The 17,177-nt window shown below is 46.9% G+C and overlaps 2 protein-coding genes across 2 annotated transcripts in view; one reads left to right on the top strand and one right to left on the bottom strand.

The window, feature by feature from the left end:
* The window catches only part of GLUD1 (glutamate dehydrogenase 1), a 44,804-nt gene extending 42,787 nt beyond the window's left edge, over positions 1-2,017 (top strand). The window contains exon 13 of the mRNA XM_086680191.1: positions 609-2,017. Within this exon, the coding sequence (XP_086536317.1) occupies positions 609-728 (120 nt within the window). The 3' untranslated portion in view covers positions 729-2,017. The remainder of the gene's footprint in view (positions 1-608) is intronic.
* A 9,573-nt stretch (positions 2,018-11,590) lies between these two features.
* FAM25A (family with sequence similarity 25 member A) lies at positions 11,591-14,841 on the bottom strand. The gene is made up of 3 exons (XM_025918436.2): positions 14,679-14,841; positions 12,957-13,019; positions 11,591-11,780 (listed from the first exon to the last, which is right to left on the bottom strand). The coding sequence occupies exons 1-3, from the start codon at positions 14,749-14,751 to the stop codon at positions 11,647-11,649; spliced, it is 270 nt and encodes an 89-aa protein (XP_025774221.1). The 5' UTR covers positions 14,752-14,841; the 3' UTR covers positions 11,591-11,646.
* Between the last annotated feature and the right edge of the window lie 2,336 nt (positions 14,842-17,177).

Here is a 17,177-nt window from a genome sequence, read left to right as displayed (position 1 = left end):
AGCCAAACTGGATTGCAGTTGAGTACACCACTCTATTATCGCTACAGGAAACTACCTCACTGGAGAATTTGGTATAAACAAAAGGTTTTTTGACCCCTTGCTCCTTATTTCAAGACCTTAAACGCACTTTGATGCGTTTCCCTCATTTCTTCTTGAGTTCAAACTCTGTCCACCCACCCTTAAGTTGAAATAGCATAAGCAGCCATTGATGATGGTGCTCGTTGTTAATTTGTTATAACAATTTGTTGTCAATACAACTGATATACCGTAAATTCACCCTTTTAAAGTATACGGTCCACAACCTTAAGCATATTCACAAAGCTCCAGCACATTTTCAGCACCCCATTCTGAGTTTTATAAAATTATCACCAAGTCTAACAAGGAGCTTACTCCAGATAACAGGGTGTCTAAAGGCCGGAGACAGCTCACATCTAAAGGGCAGCTCCTTACTGCTGCCTAGTCAGTGGCGTACTTTGGTTGCAGAGAACAGGTCCTTCCTGACGGGTTTTGTGCCTGAGTCCTGCGCTGCCGTGGTGGCCGAGGCTCCTCGCACTGGGCCCGCCTGTGCCCCGCATGCACACTTCACCGTGTTTTCTCCTGCCTTTCAGCAAATCATGCGCACGGCTATGAAGTATAACCTGGGGTTAGACCTGAGAACGGCTGCCTATGTCAACGCCATTGAGAAAGTCTTCAAAGTATACAATGAAGCCGGTGTGACCTTCACCTAGATGGAGTGTGGCTGACCTCTTCACTGCCCTCTTCCCTCTTCATCTGCAGGCCCTTCACAAGTTTACATGTAACCACAGGAATCTGTCTCTCTCTCTCTCTCTCTCTCGACTTAATAGATAATGGACATCATTCTCAACAAGTCAGTCCAAATCAGGCCCTTTGAGAAAAAAGAAATTAAGGTTAGGGGATCATGTACAAGCTGATGAATATGAACATAGAAATTACCTAAGCCAGAGAGCGATTTGGGTATTTTGCCTTTAAATGAAAAGTCCCTTCCATCCGGCTATACCGCCTTGCTCCGCGGCTGCTTCCCAGTACAGCCAGAGCTGTGGCCAGGAAAGCACCTGTCATCCAAGAGCAGTCAGTTGCTTATTACTTCAGCTCTGGACAAGTCTGAGACGTGCTGTAACTTTGACACATCCAAGTAGCAGGTGTGTGGCATTTTCAGAAGGTGGCATGGTCCTCAAGTGAGTTACTGGTATTTTTACATCAGCAAAATAACTCAATTTTACAGATTGCAACAAAAATAAAAGCTATTTCTCTTTATGCATTTTATTCTTTTAGAATAAAATAAGTATGTGCTGCTGTAATAAAATTGCCTTTAATCACTTAATAAGCCTAACCTTGACTCAAGCAGTGAATGCCTATAAACATAATAAATGAAAAAGCTAGTATTTTTATAACATAAACAGTATCATTTATAGCTTATCAATCATGTATTGTCCAGCAAAAATAAAAGGCCCGATGGAGAATTAAGTTATCTTCGTAACTGCAAATGATGGAGGCTATTTTTGTTAAGACTGTCAGAATTCACTAACCACAATTACGACATATAGTCCAAAGAGTGCAGTAACCTCCTTATCATGTTAATTAATTGTTCTCTGTTGAAGATCTACTGTGTTGTCTAATTGAACAATAATTCAAGTTGAGCGTCCCAGAAAAAATACCACTTGGGCTCCCACTTTGGAGTCTTGCTGGCGACTCTGAGCCGTGCCAATGGCCCTGACTCGCCCTGACTTTGTGTCCTCTGTTAGAGGCCTGTATTCTGCACACAGCTTCATTACCAGTGGGCTGAAAACAACCTTGGGTTGAGTGTTTTGTTTGGGGGTTATTTCGCCAAGGCCTTTTGAACAGTAGTGTCCCAATGAAGTACTAGATATTATTTATGTAAGAATGAGCTTTTTTTTTTTTTAAACGACAATATCCTTTCAGAAATTTCTAACTACTTTGTAACTGCATGACTTAACCTGGTGATAAAAGCAGTTATTAAAAGTCTACCTTTTCCAAAGCTTATGTTTCTCTTCTGTGTTTTTATATTTGATAGTATCTCTTTTAGTAAATAATAAAACTACAGTTGGGTTTCTAAGGACTTTTGCAACAACCACCTATATAACACTTCTTTCCACTACATTATGAGCTGCCCAGATTTTATTAGTGAATTCTTTTGTGTTTCATTCTGTTAAATAGTATCAACGGCTATTCTTGGAAGAGGTTTTAGTGCTCAAAGCTGATATACTGAAGTAATTCTTAGTGTCTCTTTTTTTTTTTTTTTTTTTAATTTTTTTTTCAACGTTTTTTATTTTATTTTTGGGACAGAGAGAGACAGAGCATGAACGGAGGAGGGGCAGAGAGAGAGGGAGACACAGAATCGGAAACAGGCTCCAGGCTCTGAGCCATCAGCCCAGAGCCCGACGCGGGGCTCGAACTCACGGAGCGCGAGATCGTGACCTGGCTGAAGTCGGACGCTTAACCGACTGCGCCACCCAGGCGCCCCCTTAGTGTCTCTTTTTAATGAAGGACATTTTCATCGATTGGGGTTTTTGTTTTTAATAATTTAGCCACAGAATGTAACAACTTAAGACAGAATACTAACCGTGGTCAGCAGAACTGGATCCTAGACCCGACTCTGCCAGTAACTTAGCTGCCAAATCTGAAACTTACAGCTGGACTCTGTTTTGTCCTGATTCTGTCCAGAACATCTCTGCGGTTCTGAGTCGGGCAGTGGATGAACAAGCCCCCTGGGCACCGTGGACACAGTGAGCCCTTCCCCAGCTGGTCTGTCTACTTGCACTCTGGGTGGAGCTCTAACATGTGGGGTTGCAGAGCGATAGGCAAACAAGTCCCAGCATATTTGGAACCGGGCGGGGCAGTCAAATCAGGTCATGTGCAAGAGGGATGACAAGTAAGTCTTCGCTGTGGCCTGTGGCTAACATTAGGACTGATTTATAAGTGGTTTTTTAAAGATTAGATACACATCGATGTGTTACCAAGATTCGTGTGGGAAAACCGGTATTGTGCTTGCTGGCTGTATAAAGACAACACGGTGCTGGTGTCAGCCTTGGTTTCTGGGGATTTGAGTTTGAAAATTCTGGTCAATTAGTCTTTCAGCTTCACTGAAATTTTCTAGTTTATTTACGTTTATAATTCTTTCAAAAACTTAACATATAATACTCTAAAGTTAAATTGCTTCTGAAAGAGCCATCGACAGCCTGTGTTACACTTGAAGAATGCTGCCTCACGAACCTCTGCCCCAGAATGTGTTTAATTACCCTGATAGGGAAATGAGACACAAAAGCTTGGCTTTTGGGTGTTGTTATTGTTGTTGTTGTTGTTGTTGTTTTAAGCAGTGCTTCTGGCAGCTCAATTACTAGAATTGGTGATTTACTTTAAAAAAAAAAAGAAAAAACCTTAGCATCTTAACTCGCAGGCTTTAGGTAAATTCATCGATCCCTAAACATCTCTGGTAGAACTTCTTAGCCGTGCTACACATTAAAACAGTCAAAACATGGCACGTGAAGAAAACTACATCTGTGAAGCTGGCACAGAGACCCCTGCAAAAGAATTTTCTTTAATTTTTTTTCTTTGTAATATGGGCATTCTGATTTTTTTTTCACAAATAACTTTTATTGGCTTCTTTGTTTTTTAATCAAAGCTTCCACAGTGGTTTAGACAGTTTCTTAACCTCAACACTATTGACATTCGGGGCCAGGTAGTTCTTTGTTTTGGGGGCTGCCCTGTGCTTTGTAGGGTGCTTGGCAGCACCCCTGGCCTCTGCCTATTAGATGCCAATAGCATCTCTCAGATGGGACAATCAAAAATGTATTCACATTGCCAAATGTCCCCTGAGGGGTGCCTGGTGAGAATTACCGGTATAGAGAGCCAAGTAGTTCTACAAGTCTTACCGTGAACAACAGCTTATCCCTCCCATCTGTACACCCCACCTCACCATTCTCTACGCCCCACAAGCAACCACTTTCAGCAACTTTAAATGTTTCGTTTTCGTTGTATTTAAATCCTTTGCTCATTTTTTAATTGGGTTATTTTTTTTTAATGTTTATTTATCTTAGAGAGAGACAGAGTGTGATTGGGGGAGGAGCAGGGAGAGAGGGAGACAGAATCTGAAGCAGGCTCCAGGCTCTGAAATGTCAGCACAGAGCCCAATGCGGGGCTCAAACCCACGAACTGTGACATCATGACCTGAGCCAAGTCAGACACTTAAACAACTGAGCTACCCAAGCTCCCCTAATTATATTTTTATATTATAATTTATTATATAATATATGTTATATCATTTTTATATAATTATATTTTTTGTTGTTGGTTTGTAAGAGTTCTTTATATTTTCTGGATATGTGACCCTTATCAGATATATGATTTGTAGCTATTTTATTCTGTTGGTATGTCTTTTCAATTTTTTGATGGTACCCTTTAACACAAAAGTTTTTGTGGTTTTTTGGCAGTGGGGGGGAATTTAGAGAGCGGAGAGCAAACTGGGGAGAGGAGCAGAGAGAGAGAAACTCAAGCAGGCTCCACACTCATCATGGAGCCTGATGCGGGGCTTGATCCCAAGATCCTAGGATCACAACCTGAGCTGAAATCCAGAGTCAGATGCTCAACTGACCAAGCAACCCAGGTGTCGCTGTTTTGTGTTTTTTTGACAGAGTCCCATTTTATTTTTTCTTTGGTTGCTATGCTTTCGATGTTACAGCTAAGACACCATTGCCCAATCCAAGGTTACACAGGTCTGATGAATAATAACAAATGTTTGAAGAATTAACACAAATCCTTTTCAAACTCTTCCAAAGAAATAGAAGATGAAGAAACACCTCCTAACACCTCCTAGGAGGCCAGCATTATTCTGATACCAAAGCCGGACAAAGACATCACAGGAAAAAGAAAACCACACCAGTATCCCTTATGAATGCGGACACAAAAATACTCAGCAAAATACTAACAAACTGAATCCAACAGTTCATTACAGGTGTGTTACACATCATGACCAGGTAGGACTTCTCAGGAATGCAAGGGTGGTGCAACATAAGAAGATCCATCACCGTCACGTTACGCTCCATTAAAAGAATAAAGGGAAAGAAAAAACACCTAGTCATCTCAATAGATGTGGGAAAAGCGTTTGACAGGATTCAAGACCTCGTAAGAAAACAACCAGCTAGGAACAGAAGGAACTTCTAAACATGACACAGGCATTTGCAAAAACCCACAGCTCCCATCATGCTGGTGAAAACCAAAGTGGTATCTACATGCAGTGGAATATGAATGAAGCCAGATGCAGAAGGTCACATGCTATATAAGTCCAGTTATGTGCCATATCCAGAATAGAGAAATCCATAGATACGGAAAGCAGATTTGTGATTGCCAGGGCCTGGGGGGACGGATGGGGATGGTCAGGAGTGATTACTTAATGGGTAGAGGGTGTTTTTCTGAGGTGATAACAAAGTTTTAAAACTAGGAGTGACGGGGCACCTGGGTGGCAGAGTCGGTTAACCTTCAACTCTTGATTTCAGCTCAGGTCACCATCTTGTGGTTGTGGGATTGAGCCCCACGTTGGGCTCAGCACAGCACAGAGCCTGCTTGGGGTTCTCTCTCTCCCTCTCTGCCCCTCCTCCACTTGTCCCTTCTCTCTCTTGCACTCTCTGTCTCTCTCAAATAAACATAAGGGGCGCCTGAGTGGCTCAGTCAGTTAAGCATCCAACTACGACTCAGGTCATGATCTCACTGTCTGTGATCTCGAGCCCCACGTCAGGCTCTGTGCTGATAGCTCAGAGCCTGGATCCTACTTCAGATTCTATATCTCCCTCTCTCTCTGCCCCTCCTCTGCTCTCTCTCTGTCTCTCAAAAAAAAAAAATTTAAAAAAAATTTTTTTTAAGTAAATAAACTTAAAAAAAAGACCTTAAGAGTGATAGTTGTATAACATTGTGAATGTGCTAAATGCCACTGGACTATACTCTAAAACATTTAATTGTGCATTATATAAAATTCACTTAAATTAAAAATTAGTGAAGGACTACCAAAAAAAAAAAAAACCCACTCAGCATTGAACCTCAGGAAGCATCCAGGGAGTCTAGTTGCAAGTTGGCCAAAGTTTCTGAGGACACATGTTCACAGCAAGTATCCTGTGGGGGGGAGCGGCAGTGGGTCCTGCTCTAAGCACACCCTCCCCTGGGAAGCCTGGAGTACCAAGTGTGAGCACAGACCACTGTGCTCAGGGAATTGCAGGAACCCGGGGCTGTGTGGACCTTTTGAAGCTGGGGGACAGGTCGAGGCCTGGGTCTGCCAGGTCTCCCCTGATGACAGCAGGGTCAGCAGCATGGAGTGGTGGTCCTATGGGTAAAGGGGACTGTGCCAATGTGAGGTGAAAAGGCTGTGGTTGCTGGATATTAGAACTCCTGGTTGACGTCTCTCAGCACTTCGAATAGGTTACCCTATTGCCTCTGACCCCTGGTTTTTGATGAGAAGTCACCTGTTAATCTCATTGAACCTCCCTTTTCTGTGATGACTTCTTTTTCTGTTTCAAGAGTCTCTCTTTGTCTCTGGATTTGAACAGTTTGATTAGGACATGCCTAGGTGATATCTATTTGAGTCTTCCTCCTTGGAAGTCTAGGTTAGTTAAATTTTCATCAAATTTGTTTTCAACCATTATCTCTTCAAATACTCTTCCTGCCTTTCCTCTCCCTCTGGTACTCCCATTGTGCATAAGGGGGCATTCTTGACAGTGACCCACGTCTCTGAGTCTCTTCATCTTTTTTGGTTCATTTGTTTTGCTTTCTGTTCTTCAGGTTGGATAATCTCAAGGTATCTTCAAGTTCGTGGAATCTATCATATGTCTGCTCACATCTGATATTGGGCCCTCGAATGAATGTTTTCTTTCAGTTGTGCTTTCAACTCTAGAATCTCTATTCCGTTATTTTCGATAATTTCTATCCCTTTGTTTGTATTCTCTATCTGGTGTTGATCTTACACTTTAATTCTGTAAATGTGGTTTCCTTTAGCTCTTTGAACATGTTTAGAATAACTGATTTAAAGTCTTTGGTAATGGGGCGCCTGGGTGGCTCGGTTGGTTAAGCATCTGACTCTTGATTTCGGCTCAGGTCATGATAGCACGATTTGTGGGTTCAAACCCCACACTGGGCTCTGTGATGACTGCACAGAGCCTACATGGGATTCTCTCTCTCTCCCTGTCTCTCTGCCCCTCCTCAGGTCTCACTCTCTCAAAAGAAGTAAATCAACTTGTTTTAAAAATTATATAAATAAATAAACTTTAAAAAATAAAGTCTTTGGTAGGTCCAATATTGGGGCTTACTCAGGCACAGTTTCCATTTTTCCCCCTTTAAATGGGTCATAATGTCTTTCCTTACAAATCTTTTTTTTTTTTTTTTTTCCAGAAAACTAGACGTATTAAATAAGACACTGTGGCCACTCTGAAGTTGGATTCCAGGCCCTTCCCCCTAGATTGCTTGTTGCTTTTTGTTGTTGACCATTTGTGTAGTAAACTTTTCTGAATTAATTCTATAGTCTGTTTTTGTTTTTGTTTTTGTTTTTTGCCATTGAAGTTTCCACTCAGCTTAGTGGTCAGCTAATGATCACACAGATTTCTTTAAGTACCTAGAACCAACAGGTCTGCCTTCTTTGCCAGGGAACTCGTGCAGGTTGGGCCTCACCTCCAACACTCAGCTCGGCGGTTTATAAATCTCTGCCTTGGTTTCACTACCTGCTTGCACAGAGCCTCAAGATTGTTTAGAGGTGAGAGCTTTGAGCCTTCTCCGGTCTTTACTGAGCATGCGCACAGCCCTACACATGTGCATGGACTTCTAGATTCCCAGGAACATGTTGGAATTTTCAAAGTCCCTATGGATATCTCTTTCCTCAGGTTTTCCTTTTAAGCTTTTTGCTTAGCCTATTTTCCCAAACTGTTATGTACCACCTTTAGCACCCACCAACTTAAAAAATTGACTCTGTTCTATGACAAACAGCCCGAGGGAAAAGGCTGCTTACATTAAGTGAGCTCCTAGTCTGGACAAATAGAGGCAGCCTTGCGATTGGGTCTTCCTAGGAACCACCAGTCAAGTGAAATAATCACAGTTCTCTGTCAATGAGGCTTTGAAGGAACTCCAACTCTGTTCAGTGCTTTCCAGTAACTGCCAGGCTGTTGGTTTTCAAGGCTACCATGGAGCTGGAAAAGGTGGGGGCGGGGCATGGGTGGCACAGAATAGGGTAAGCTAAAAACATCACAAAGCTTGCCATTCTTAACAAGATTTTGTTTATTGAATTTGTTCTACATAAATGATCCCTGGATGGCTGTAAGCCTTTGGTTAAGAATTCTGAAAAAGTTGATGGGAATGCAAGCTGGTGCAGCCACTCTGGAAAACAGTATGGAGGTTCCTCAAAAAAATAAAAATAGAACTACCCTATGGTCCAGCAGTTGCACTACTAGGTATTTATCCACAGGATACAGGTGTGCTGTTTCGAAGGGGCACATGCACCCCCGTGTTTATAGCAGCACTATCAACAATAGCCAAAGTATGGAAAGAGCCCAAATGTCCATCAATGGATGAATTCATAAAGAAGATGTGATGTATATGTACAATGGAGTATTACTCGGCAATCAAAAAGAATGAAATCTTGCCATTTGCAACTACGTGGATGGAACTGGAGGGTATTATGCTAAGTGAAATTAGAGAAAGACAAAAATCATATGACTTCACTTATATGAGGACTTTAATAGACAAAACAGATGAACATAAGGGAAGGGAAACAAAGATAAAAACAGGGAGGGGGACAAAACAGAAGAGACTCATAAATATGGAGAACAAACAGAGGTTACTGGAGGGGGGATGGGCTAAATGGGTAAGAGGCACTAAGGAATCTACTTCTGAAATCATTGTTGCCCTATATGCAAACTAATATGGGTGTAAATTTTTTAAAAATAAAAGTATTCTGAAAACTATTCTGACTATATTTTTGCCAGTTTTCTCATTATTTTTATGGAGGAGGGAATTTTTGGAGGTCCCTGCTCCACCAGTTTCTCAGACGTCACTGTTGCTTTTTTTTTTTTAATTTTTTTTTTTTAACGTTTATTTTTGAGACAGAGAGAGACAGAGCATGAACGGGGGAGGGGCAGAGAGAGAGGGAGACACAGAATCAGAAGGAAGCTCCAGGCTCCGAGCCATCAGCCCAGAGCCCGACGTGGGGCTCGAACTCACGGACCGTGAGATCATGACCTGAGCTGAAGTCGGACGCCCAACCGACTGAGCCACCCAGGCGCCCCCACTGTTGCTTTTTATAGCACATTTAGAGTTTGTCTGAGGCTGATGTCATACCCTCATTGCACAACACACACAGTAAAGAGAAAGTGAAGGATGGAAGGACTTATTCTAGAACAGCACACTGCAAGGTGATGTTAAGGGAACATAGGGAGCGCTTCTCCAACTCTGTAGTGAAGGACAAATTTGTTTATTAATCTAATTCATCATTGTATGTTGTCCTACTTCATGTGACTAGTTCACATACAACTTGCCTTGCAAGTTCAACAACCAGAGCCGGTCTCTACCCTGTTCAACAAGAATTGTCTGCTGATCACACTCCTGGAGGTCCAGGCAATGTCAAATTGTTAGGAAAGTTTCTGAATGCTCTGTTTTTTCACTTATCTTGTCACCACGTGGGAATAACAAGGTTTGCAAACCAGTAAACTTTGAGTAGCACTTAACCTGCAAACGATCTTGAATAAGCTAGTACAAGGCCTCCTCGACAACATTTAAAAGTCTATCTGTGTTGGTTTTCCTCTTAAATTCAAGCATCACGGAACTATGTAATGCAGAAAATGCAGATTCCTCATATTCCCAAGGACACAGAGATGAGCACTGTTAATATGTTTGCTATATATAAACTACCAGGTTTTTTTCCCCCATTCTTACACAAGTATGTGTTTGCTTTACAAAAACGAACTCTTTCTACATATGTATTTTACAACTTATAACTTATTTGGACATGTTCCTATATGGTACATGCACATTTTCATCATTCTTGACAGTTATAGGGTATTCCATTTCATATATACATGCAATAATTGTTAACCAGGCCCTATTGGTGGCCATCCAGGCCCAGGTACCATTTTCAAGCTAAGTCATTACAGTCCACTAGAAGTAAGAGGTGTCAACTCTATATTATGCATTGCACCTAATAAGCAGAGCAAAACTTGCCATCCAAGTGATTTTAAAAATTTTTTTTAATGTTTATTTTTGAGAGAGAGAGAGAGAGAGAGACAGAGGACAGCGTATGAGTCAGGGAGGGGCAGAGAGAGAGGCAGACACAGAATCCAAAGCAGGGTCCAGGCTCCGAGCTGTCAGCACAGAGGCTGACGCGGGTCTCGAACTCACAGACCGACAGATCATGGCCTGAGCCAAAGTCAGATGTTTAACCAGCAGAGCCACCCAGATGTCCCAGCCATTTAAGTGATTTCCGACTGGCATGTTAGGGTGTTTCCAGCTCTTACTATTACATACAGGCTGCAAAGAAGCTGTGTGTTCACCGTCTAGGCATCGGTATGCACCTGTGCACACCTGAAGACTAAGGTCTGGTAAGAGGAACTGCTGTCCAAAGACTGTCCCAGCTGACACTGCCACCCACAGTGCTTCCATTGATTTGAGCTTAAGTTTAGACTGGGGGAATTAAAAAGTCTTCAGGAACCAAACCAAGATATAGAATCCAGATCTAACTGAACAGTGGCAGGACATTGGATATTCCTGGGCTGTTCAGAGACTTGTAAAGCCAATTCTCAAAAGAAAGCCAGAAATGTGGCGAGCCAGTGATATCCTCCTTAAAACACCTTTTCTCCTCATTTCTGCTAAGAACGAGTAACTTCTGGCAAGAGAAATCAGCAATGCCTTTTCTTTACAAATCATTTCCTTTCTTAAATCCCAACTGTGAAGCTAAATGCTGCTTACACACACGTTTAACCTTTAGGGTGCTGACCACTCATGGCGGGAAGAAGGCCAGGTCAGCATTCTTGGTCGCTGCCACTATTCAGGCCTGACCAGTCTCCGGGGAAAGATCCAAACAGCGGCTTCAGCAGCCAATAAGCGGAGGACTCAGTTACTACTTGACCTGATTCTGTGACTGTCCGGCAGAAACACATCTCCATAGTCTCTTTCAGAATGTGAAGCATCTCAAAATGTCTGAGCCTGCCCGGCTAAACTCGCAATCAGGTTAGTCTATTGTCTTCCCTGAATCCTCTAAGGATTTCTTTGGGAAAACCCAAAGCACGTGTGAGCTGAATTCTGTTCCTCCCTTGGGATGTCCTGAAGGTGAGGACACGCGCTGAGGTGTCTGAAAGCTATATATAGTGTCTGAGGAAATGATCCCTGAAGAAGTATAGCACAGACCCTAACAATTCTTCAAGAGCTCCTTGCTGATGTGAGAAATCTCAGTGTGAGAGCAGCACAGCTGATCAATCATGGGGACCTACTGCCCCCCAGAAGGTGCACATGCCGGCCCCCTGCCCCTGCAGACACTTGGGACATAGGCAGCGTTGCCGTCCAAACAGGAATAAACCCAGGGCTCAGTGCACACATTTCACAGCTTTTTATTGAGATTCGGGAAGAGTCCGCTGGAAGTGGGTGCGCTCACTGTCCCAGCTTGCCCAGGCCTTCCGCTGCATGGGTGACAGCGCTTGTGACTGTGTTGGTCACCGTCTCAGTGACTTCCTTCACCGCTTTGTCCCCTGCCTCATGGGCCTTCTTTAAGGCTTCGCCAATGGCTGTCAGGAAGAAAGAGGAATAATGTCCGGTGAGCAAAGTAAACATTTCCAGCTAGCAGGGCCCGCGTCAGCTGGAGTGGCCTGCGGGGATGCGGCGGTCTTACTGGACGGAGGCCTGGCCTTGCTGGATTCTGCCCCGATGGGACAGAGGGCAGCGGGGCTCCCGGAGGAACGCATTCAAACGTGGTTTCGGTTCCCTCCACAACTCGCGTTTCCCCAATTCTGAGTGAGGCGGCACCTGCTCCTCCCAAGGGCACGCTGCCTACTCAGACCTCTTTTCTCTGTCAACTGCCTGCTTGTGTCTTCTGTCGTTTTTATATTGGTCCATCGTTTCTATTTACAAATGTTTTTCCTCCCTTTGTGGTTTTTCTCCTGGCTTGGCTTATCGCATTTTTTTTTTTAATTTTTTTTTTTCAACGTTTATTTATTTTTGGGACAGAGAGAGACAGAGCATGAACGGGCGAGGGGCAGAGAGAGAGGGAGACACAGAATCGGAAACAGGCTCCAGGCTCTGAGCCATCAGCCCAGAGCCCGACGCGGGGCTCGAACTCACGGACCGCGAGATCGTGACCTGGCTGAAGTCGGACGCTTAACCGACTGCGCCACCCAGGCGCCCCCGCATTTTTTTTTTATTATGGAAAATTTGCAAGTTTTATATTGCCAGGTCTATCTAATATTTCCTATGTGGCTGTCGGGTTTTCCGTCACAGTTAAAAAGATCCTCTCCTCTCCCATATTATCCCCAATCCACCACCTTCTCTTCTAACAGTTTAATGATTTCATGTATCTAATACGTGAGCCCTGGATCCATCTGGAACCTATCATGTTGTAAGGAATGAGGCACTTTTAGTTACACTACAGTACACACACATAAACATTTATGCAAATATACATGTAAACACACAATCTCCTGTCTGAAATGTTTTGTCAGAGCGTGCTGCCACATAGTCTTTTGTGACCCCGTCTCCTTAACATCCCACGGAAAGGACTGTCTGGATGGATCTTGTTTTATTAGCAAAGTACAGTCTGTGGCCGCAGATGAGCGTAGATAATTGCATACCAACTGAAAGGATGCAACATCAAGGTCAGGGTTTGACCGGGTTAGGCAAAGAATGGGTTGCTCCCAGCATCTAGCTTCCCTCCTTCCCTCTTCCCCTGGCCCCAGCCTCAATGATACCTTTCTCTCCGGCCTCCTTGGCGTGTTCCACCACCTCCTTCACCACCTCCTCAACGGCATGAACTAAAAAGATGAGAAGCCCAGAGTGAGCGCAGTGCAAGCCAGCTTCTCCTCAAGGCAGAGCCCAGGACATCTGGATGTCCTGGATGCCGCCCCCCCCCCCCCCCACCTCCCGGTGAGACCAGGCAGCTCACGAGCAGGACCCTCAGCTGCCTTAATTCAGAGACTCCAGCGGGCCTGGCTGCCAGAAGACAAACCTAGGCAGTCAGACGAGAGCACAGGGCCCTCCGTGCCCCCTTGGCCTGGCAAGGCCTGGAATGCAGATGAGCAGGCCCTCGTGCCAGTGGGGCCCCTGAGGCCAAGGCGGGGCTCGTCTCCCACGTCACCGCACCTCTCAGGTGAGCTGCTGTCCCACCACAGCTCCACTAGGGATGCCAGATCCCGAAGTCTCCTCCAGCCAAACCTGACCCCCCAGAGCAATTCCTCCAACAGGAGGAACTCTCCCACCACCTCGGAGTTGTCTAAAGTTCGTGCGGCAGTTGCTAGAACTGGAAGATTTTGGAGTCAGAAGAACGGCTTCTGATTTTACCTCCACTCTGCACACTTGGTTCCCTTATCTGTGGAGTGGGGATGATGCCGAACTCGGGGCCAGCGAGATATGCAAGAGAGAGGTCAACCCCAGCTGCAGAGCTAACATACGAAATACAGACATGTTTGCGGCCATGCAGAACCCGAACAGCCAACGCGGACACCAGTTGTTTTTCACAAAACGGCAGGACTAGCCTCCCGCGCAGAGTTGCTGGGGCATACACACCAAAAGGGTTTTGGGGCACCTGGCTGGCTCAGTCAGAAGAGCATGTGACTCTTGATCTTGGAGTCATGAGTTCGAGCCCCATGCTGGGTGTAGAGATTACTTAAAAATAAAGTCTTCAGGGGTGACTGGGCAGGCTCAGTTGTTTAAGCATCTGACTCTTGATTTCGTCACAGGTTCACGAGTTCGGGCTCCATGTTGGGTTCTGTGCTGACAGTGCAGAGCCTGCTTGGGATTCTCTGTCTCCTTCTCTCTCTGCCCCTCCCCTGCACTCTCTCTTTCTCTCAAAATAAATAAACATTTAAAATATATAAAATAAAATCTTTATTTAAGAAAAGGGTTTCTGGGGACTTTGAAGAAATTGAAAACGTCCTTTGTATAAACCCAGGGGGCTGACTTTGAACGGAATCAGACTTGGTGGTTTCTTAGTAAAGAAATCTTTGAGGCATTAAAGTGATGCTAAAAATAAAAACCCATTTTCTTGTTTCTGTATAGGACATTCAAAACAGGCTGCTTTGATATGGAAGGACTCCCGGGTTTCCAGAGGGGAGGATTCTAGCCACTGGAGGCTCACCCAGCACCTGGGCTCCCTTTTTGCTCCCAGGGACCTCCTCTGAGCTGTGTCCCTCCTGCCTCACAGACCCCAGAAATGGGTCCAACCGAGGGAGGCCTGTTTGGGGGCAATGGACCCCTCATGACTCCACCCAAGCTGCCCTCTTCAGCTTCCACACCCCTCACTTCCTTTCTGTCCTTGTGGGATTGATGGGTTCCTCAAGGGGCCAAGGCCTGCCCCCAATCTGCTGAGATCAGCTTCCAACAGGCCCCATCGAGTCTGTCCCCACCTCCCCCACCCCCCCCCCCCCCCAGCCTAGGGAGAAGGGCCAGGTGGAAAGGAGCCTCTGGGTCCTTACCAGCTTCCTCAGTGGCCTTCTCAGTGCGGTGGGCCAGGCCCTCAGCAGCAAGTTTCCCCAGACCTCCCAGCATTGTGCGGTGACAAGTGGCAAACCAAGCAGGATGCTGCGGTCTGGATCAGCGTGCTTTTATAGATGCCTCTGATGCCTGCCTGGGCTCTGGGGCAGGAGCCCCCGCCCCAGCCAGGTAGGAGATCAGGTGGTGAGTCAGCGCAGGCGGCGGCAGGAAGACGAGGCTGGGTGGGGCTGCCCCAGTGCCGTGACTGCAGCCCTGCCCCTCTGGCAGTATGAGACCCTGACACCCAGTACTTGGGGACCCTCTGAGGGGCAGGGACAGGAGCAGGGCTGAGCCTGGAAAGGAGGCCTGACTGCCCTGGGAGATGACAGGCCCTTGGGGACAGCAGCCCTTCCAGTCCCCTGGGCTTCAAGCTCCCCATAGCCTGGGCACTGCTGTGTATCCAGACAGGGCCTAGGACTTCCAGCCTGCTATCCAGGATCCTCAGGGTGCCCTAGTCAGGGGCTTGGGGGTCTGTGGGCCTGGGGACCCGGACGGTCCCTCAGGCCAGGGACACAAGTGGAATGGGCACCACTGACCTCCCCATTCCCAAAGACTTCAGCTCTGCAGTGTCTCTGCAGCTTTCATTGGAAATTTGAGGGGCGGGGAAGGGGGCTTCATGGTGGTACCTTGCCTACGGAGGACATAGCGTTAACCGGAAACCCAGTCATCCTGGCTTGCAGTCAGCTGCTTCTCACTCACAGGAGCACCTGAACCCCTGCGCAGCCCCATTCAGGGGCAGGCAGCACAGGAGAGAGCCCAGCACCCCTGCACCTCGGGGCCTGGCTTCTCGGAGAGGTCCTGTGAGGCCAGCAGTGTCCCCCAGGAGGTCCTAGAGGAATAGATGGAGGACCCCAGCACCAGTAGGGGAGGTACATCTGGCCCTGGCCAGGATTCCCAGAAAGCCACTCTACAGGCCCCTGATGCATCACATGCTTAAGGGGCCAGGCTGCCTCCCTAGTTACTCAGGTTGAAGAGTGATGCCTCAAGCCACATGTCACATGCCGCTTCCCTTACTCACCAGCCCAAACTTGAGCCTCAGTTTCCTCATCTATAAAATGGGGACAGCCACGCCTTCCTGGCCATGTCACTGATAGAGGGATCATGTGTGCAAGTTCTTGGTAAACTTCTGTTCCCTCCCTCTTGTCACTGATTGTGCTAGAGAGGGGCTGTTCGGGAGTGAGCCCTGACAGACCAGTAGCGGGGGCAGAGGGCCGGGGACTATGACCCCAGTGGCCAGGAGTCATGGAAGAAGTCCTCCCAAGTCCTTGTTCATGCCATCCAGGCCAGGGGCAGGAGTCTGAGGCTGCCTGCCCCCATGCCTGTTCTCTCAGCCTGTACAGATGCCCAGGAGGGTGTGGTGAACCCTAATTAGTGTTTACCCGACTCCAGGCCCTCACCGCCTGGGTCCTACGGGGCTGAGGCCCTCCCACATTCCTGATTGGTATTAGGAAGCCCCAAGCTGTGGCCGGCCCCCATGGCGGGGGGCGGGGGGGCAGGCAGTGGGTGCTGTGGCAGCAGAAACTCTGGGTCACAGGGCCACACACACCATTCTCCACTGGCAGGAGTGGTCGGGTATTAAACCGTCTTTGAGAGAAAGAACACAATAATACTACTCTTGCAACTATTACAGATGGCTATGTGTGACCCTGTGGACTCAGAAGAGGCTGTGAAGTGAGGGGCTCTGGAGCTTAAGCAGGTCCAGAAGACGGTTCTCCCCTCAGCACAGGCGAATTCCAGAGTCTTCTGCTCAGGGCAGTGCTGCCAAGGGTGGGGAACTTTGGGGACACAGTTGGGGGGAGTTGGGCTGAGAGACCCACAGAGATCTCCCTGGACCCAGCAAAGCTCTTTCCCTGTTTCCTCTGAGGTGGTGTGTGTCCCCCAGCCCCACAGGGTCCCTCGCCGTGCTTGTTCCCCTGACAGGATGGTGGTGTCATCCAGTGTTTCCGGGACAGATTCCAGACCCCACAGACCCCTCCACACCAGTTCCCATCCTGGGATACTGTTCTCCCTCTCCTCTGGAGCTCACTAGCCCCTCAATAGGTCCTTGCTAGGACTCAGTCCTTCCGCAGGACTCCGGTCCCAGGGCCAGTCCAGAGCCCCACCCAGTACAGCCTCTGGATATGCTTTTCTTCCACTGTTGGCTACTGTTGCCCTTACCACATCACCCTCCCTGCCCGTGAGCCCCTGCCCCTCCTCCCCTGCTGCACTGCCCTGGGAGGAGCACCCTGGCTCCAGTGACAACATATTGTGGCCCCAGATCTCTGGGCAAGACTGGGTCCAGACAAAGATCCCAAATGCCCAGCAAGGGGAAAGCGAGGGGCCTCGCCAAGCTGCCTAGGACCAGATGAGGGGACCCCTGACCTTGGTGCTCTGGCCCAGGGCGATCCCCTTTGGCCTTCCAGCTCCTGCTGTGACCAGCTTCCTGTTCTCTCAGCCCCTTC

Source organism: Puma concolor, chromosome D2 (assembly GCF_028749965.1).
Source record: "Puma concolor isolate L17-30 chromosome D2, mPumCon1.1.hap2, whole genome shotgun sequence".
Taxonomy (NCBI): Eukaryota; Metazoa; Chordata; class Mammalia; order Carnivora; family Felidae; genus Puma; species Puma concolor.
The sequence above is the reverse complement of the archived record's forward strand: the minus strand, read 5'-3'. Positions and strand labels throughout refer to the sequence as shown.